Here is a 5,611-nt window from a genome sequence, read left to right on the forward strand (position 1 = left end):
TTCAATGAAGAACAATGAATAAAGGGATGACTTTGGCCTAAATTCTTGCATTTTACTTCATCCTTTACATATATGGTTATATGCATAAATACGAGGGAAATTAATCCTTATCAACTACTACTATACATTGTAACACTACGTCACTTGTAATTGTCTTGTACTCGTAATACAACAAAACATTAGTCTACTCAGTCGTCCACCCGACCGACCAACTGACTGACTGAGCGTCATTTTACTTGTACACCATATACGTATTCGTAGCGTAATCGCAACCCCTGGTCCAATTTACGCTATCACATGCATAGGAGTGATAGTGTAAATTGGACTGGGAGTCGCGACTATGCTACGATACGTATGTAGTGAAAAAGTAGAATGACGCTTAGTCAGTCAGAAGGTTGGACCATCAGTCGGTTTGCCGGGTGGACGACTGATGAGTGTGCTAAGCTATGCTATATTATGAGTAGAAAACGATTACAAGTGGTATAATGTTACACTGTAGTGAATATAACAATTGAGGGGAGGACCCCCTTATTTATACTAAGCAAGTCGTCTAAGCATTAAATTCTCCATATGCAAGTGGCTTGACGTGACACGCTCTCGTTGGCTTGGCCAATCGGTCGCTCTGTAGCTACGCGTAGGTTGATTATCCAAGGCAATAGAGCCATCATTCATACACGTTGTTTGTCTCTTTTCTTGTAGGCGCAAGTGGATCTCCTTTACTTGTAGTGTAAGCTAAGCTCTCCAACTTGCAAAGTGGGTGATGAAGCGGACCGACCGGGTAGCACCTTGCTGGCAGACCGACCAGGTGGCACTTGCTAGGCAATCCCACGGATAACCCTTAAGTGTATTCACCCATCACTAGGCTTTTCAATCTTAGCATGAGCGATGCAACCGAGTGGCACTCTGCTGGGGTCCATCTGACTAGGTGGCACTCTGTTGGGATCCGACCTAGTGGCACCCTACTAGGCGATCCTACGAACAACCCAAGTGCGTATTTACCCAGGCCATCAGGGGCTGCGGTGGTTAAATATCCTCATCTTTTCCTTTGGGAATGTTTGATTCAAGGTAACTAACATTACAAAATGTTTTTTTAATGAAAGTTGTCTGGTTTTTTCAAAAACATTACAAAAGGGGTGCGAGTTTTAGAATTTCACAACCTCATATTCGATTCATGTTATATTATAAAAAAATATTCCTTAAATTAATCGTGAAACCGCTTAATTTTTTAATTTTTTTTTTAAACATAAAAAATGTAATGTAGCGTAGGATGTTTTTGATAGAACATGCACCCATGTTACATAAGATAGGAATAAATAGCATGAGTTGTGAGGGTGATGGAGACAAATTGTGAGTAATTGGCATCTCACACAACAAGCTGATTAAGCTAAAGCTACATTATGATATAGTAATGCCAAATGCGGTGATTGATATGATTTCCTTTTTGTCACGCCAACGCGTTGTAGTGTTACGGGTGGTGATTAATTAAACACCTTTAATTTGTCAAACATTGCAACTCACTTTTCCTTATTCTTCATCTACAAGTAAATTAAATTAAGCTTCTGAAATCGCATCTTTTTTCCAAAATCGTTTCAGCGCACTAGCACCATTGTAAGATGTAACTCTCCTTTTTGGCTGCATTTTCTTACCTTTCCGCAATTAATAACTCATTTTTCACATTAATTGTTTATTAAAACATCTTATTATTTTCAATCTAACTTGTAAATATCAAAACTTTATTTTTAATGGCTAAACGTGTAAGATCAGATTAGTCTTCTCCTTTAATCACTTCTCTCCCATAGTTGGTTCTTAATGTTCAACTCTGTTCTTTATGAGTTTCGCAATTGTTAAAATAAAACAACTTCTTGATTGAATTGGTTGATTATAATTGAAGTTGAATCAATCAATGAAGAAACCATTAAAGTATAAGGTTGATGTGAATTTACAAGTTTCTTGAAAAATTTATAATTAGGAGACGAATGAGACTACTATAAGGAAAGATATATTTTTTTTCTATCCTTTTTATGGATATTTAAGAAAAAAAGATAATTTTAATTCAAAGTTCAACTTCTTTTTATTGTGTCCAGTGACTTGATTCTAGAAAGCACATTATTTGTCTTCATCACCTAAATCGCTTTCAAAAAGACAATTTTTCGTCATCACCAAGTGCTAATGGATCAGCCATTACAAGATTTCCAGCAGTTTCATATGCAGTTGGTCCCCAGTTCCTTCAAGAACTGCCCAAAAGCTTTAAAGATATATATATATATATATATATATATATTGGCATGTGGGCACTTAAGAATATGTTCCATAAACCCACAATTACATAAACAGCTTCAACTAACCATGTTGTTTAATTTCATCATATATATATGAGTTCAAATTGAATGAAGACCACTAGTTGTAATGGATTCTGGGAATCTGTAAGAATTAGGGTTAGTTTGGCATAATCCCAAAAGATAAAGTGTCAGTCTGGTGTGCTATTCTGGGTCATAAATGCAATTTTAAATGCACAAAATGTCTGCTTGTGAACAAGACCAGACAGGCGCAGTGGTGTGGTCCTTGTTAAGTTTGCTTCAACAATCTGTTAATTAAGCTGCAATTATGATGCCCCTAACCTTTCCACCCAACCAGGGACCACTATTAGGTCAAGTCTTAGTCTCTTATAAAATTATGTCCCTTCATCCTCAAAAATCATAATTGATTAAAACGACTAACAGAATTTTACCTCTCGATCGTATTTTCCTTTATTTTCAAAACACACTACAATTCCTTGATTTGGTGGTAAGAAACACATACTATTTTGAGTAAAAGAATAAATAGTGTATACAATTAACTGATTTGAATTAGAAGCATATATGGATACTATTTCTCCATTCGGTTCTTTTGAGTGTTTTAAATGATATGTCAAAATTAAACCATTGGGTTCAACTTTATTCCTATTGTTGTTTACACCGTTTAGTACAAATACAACTGGATTCTTGAAATTTTCAAAAGAATATGAGGAAAAGGATGTGAACATGGGTGTCTTTGTTTCATTGGTCAAAAGGCACTCAACAATCTGGTTTTTAATAATATCGAGCTGTGGTTCGAGTCTGGACAACTTTCTAGCTGATGATGAATCGCGTGATTATTATGACCTTTCTTGTAGTTTAGCAAAAAGTCCAAAAGCCTCTTCAAAATCACAGATTCCTGGACTTGCTCTCTTTTGTTTTTTCAAAATCAACCCTTCTTACCAACAGTGCCAGACTAATCTCCCCATAATCATACTCTCCGCTAACGATCAGTGTTAAAAACAAGTTTTCTTTCGTTCCTTTTTACCTGATCAATGATCAATGAGTGACACGTAACAGAAGTATTACTTTAGCGTTTCCTACTTATCATTTGCCAAAGCCATCTCGGCATCTCCTAGTTTGCTATCCTTAAAAAGAACTTACTTTTCATTAAATAGAAAAAAGATGGATTCCTAACAGTTATATGATAAGAAAGTAGGAGCACCTTTCCTTTAAGGCATCCATGGAAGGTGGAATGCAAGAACTCTCCCTTACCCTCAAAGAAGGGGCAAGATATATGACCAATTCAACAAATTAATAATCATAATTAAAATGGGATTTAGCAAGATATTACAATGATTTGCCATGCCTCTTTAACATTTGCATGGGAAAGTTGGAAAAAGACTAAATAAACCTTGACTGATGATTTTGATGAACAGTTGAAATTAGGAAGCCAACAACAAAGAAGGTGCAAATAATGTGTCATGATAAGGTTGCATGTGCAGTTGTGCAACAACAACTAACCAGTGATCATAGTTATTAACAATGATGAAAATGTTAAAACCTTAGCAATAGATCATGTTCACTGACAAATATTCGCTTGCAAGTGCAATCATAGAGTCATTGTAATCAAGTGATTATAGATTTTAAGGCCAAATTAAAAGAATGCACTAAATATGGCTGGTCAAGATATCAACAAATACCCTTGTCAGGATTGGAAACTCAGGAAACAGGAAAGACAGAGAAGTAAAGCTTAATTAATTGCTTCCCAAAGCAATTAAAGAAAAAGAGTAAGAATTCAGAAAAAGGTTCACAATGTAATCTAATCTATTTTCTCATCAGAGACTAACTTAATACATACATAGCAAGTAAGCACTATCATTCTGGTTAAGGGAGAAAGATGACAAATAGAAAAAGAATCATCTAATCCATTTTCATGGGACTATTGCATAGCAGATATGCTTTCAAGTGGTCTGAATGTTGAAGGGGAAGAAGCCAATGGAAGTACCTGAGAAGGAGTTGAATGGTACATTGGCAATGGCTGTTGAAGCTCTCTTTCTTTGCTCCTAACAAGAAAAGACATAAACGAACCAGCTTTTTCTTCAGTGGCCACTGGTGGATTGGAAGGTGGTTTTGCTGTGAAATCTTGAAGTGAACCCCCACTGCTCCTGAGGGCAGTTCTCTCTGCTTCCTCCACTAGTCTTCTAATGAGCTTCTCCTCAGCATCTCTCAGGAACTTGAACTTTGGAGGGGGTGATGATTTGAGGCGGTTGAGCTCTGCATCTGTTGAGGATTCAAAGAGAGGGTTGAATCCATGGAGGCTGAAAGAATCTATAGGCAGAGGTTTGGATGGTGGTGAAGACATAGGGGAAAGCAATGGGGTATCTGCAGCCATGATTAGGTCACTCAGGCTCCTAGTTCTTGAGCCCTTTCTACTTCTCCCCCCCTCAGACTCCAAATCTTCCTTGGTTTCTTCCTTAATGGTGAAAAGAAATCTAGGAGGGCCACACAGATTGTGCAGCCTCATCAGCTCTGACTCCACACCTTCTTCCCCATATCCTTTCAGCAGTGAATCCTTCCCTGTGCCCACCTCCAAGTCTTTGTTTTGGCAGATGGTTTCTGGGTTCCTCACAGAGTTTGTGAGCTCTTGTGTCCCTGTTCTGCCAATCCCAGACCTGGGTTTCTTCCAACAAAAAAGAAAACCAAACTCACTCGCACTCTTGGGGGTGTCTCCATTATCCTCCTTCTCTCTGCCTCTGATTCTTCTCTTCACCCACAACAGATAATACAACTCCCCAACAAGCCCCATCAGAATACAACCGAACACAAAGCTCAAACCAATACCCAAACCACTAAAAGATGCCATCTTTACTTGTAAAAACTAACATTCAATTCCACAAACACCTTACAGGCAAAGTGCACAGTGCTGCTTCCAGCTTAAGCCTTAAGCGATAACCAAATTGTGCTGAAACTCAAACTATGTGGAACCAAACAAAATCAAATCTTGACCCGAAACTCCATATAAACTAGCTTAACTCTAAATTTCTAAGCAATATAAAAACATATGACCCTTCTATATGATGTTCACAACCTGAAAACAGCAGCTATAATATACTATATTGCCTTGAAAAACGGTAGCAGGGCGCTGCAGAAATTACTGTCTGCGCGTCTGTGGGAGGAGAAAATTTCTTTATAATGCCCATAGAATTCAAAAACCGGAACCCAAACAACAATAAGACAAATTCAAAAGAAGAGAGAAGGGAAATAAAAAAGCTAACAGACAATTCTTCCAAAATTTAAATTTGGAAAAGTATACACTATACAGCATACACACTTGC

At 37.4% G+C, this 5,611-nt stretch overlaps 1 protein-coding gene across 1 annotated transcript; it reads right to left on the minus strand.

Moving 5' to 3' along the window:
* Window positions 1-3,963: 3,963 nt before the first annotated feature.
* Window positions 3,964-5,611, minus strand: LOC116015015. The gene has a single exon (XM_031254998.1). It carries the CDS (start codon window positions 5,137-5,139, stop codon window positions 4,216-4,218), a length of 924 nt encoding a protein of 307 aa, XP_031110858.1. The 5' UTR covers window positions 5,140-5,611; the 3' UTR covers window positions 3,964-4,215.

This window comes from Ipomoea triloba, chromosome 4, assembly GCF_003576645.1.
Source record: "Ipomoea triloba cultivar NCNSP0323 chromosome 4, ASM357664v1".
In the NCBI taxonomy this organism is placed as follows: domain Eukaryota; kingdom Viridiplantae; phylum Streptophyta; class Magnoliopsida; order Solanales; family Convolvulaceae; genus Ipomoea; species Ipomoea triloba.

Bases quoted from the DNA above. Each gene is read 5' to 3' on its own strand.
- LOC116015015 (XM_031254998.1), bottom strand. From the start codon at position 5,139: ATGGCATCTTTTAGTGGTTTGGGTATTGGTTTGAGCTTTGTGTTCGGT.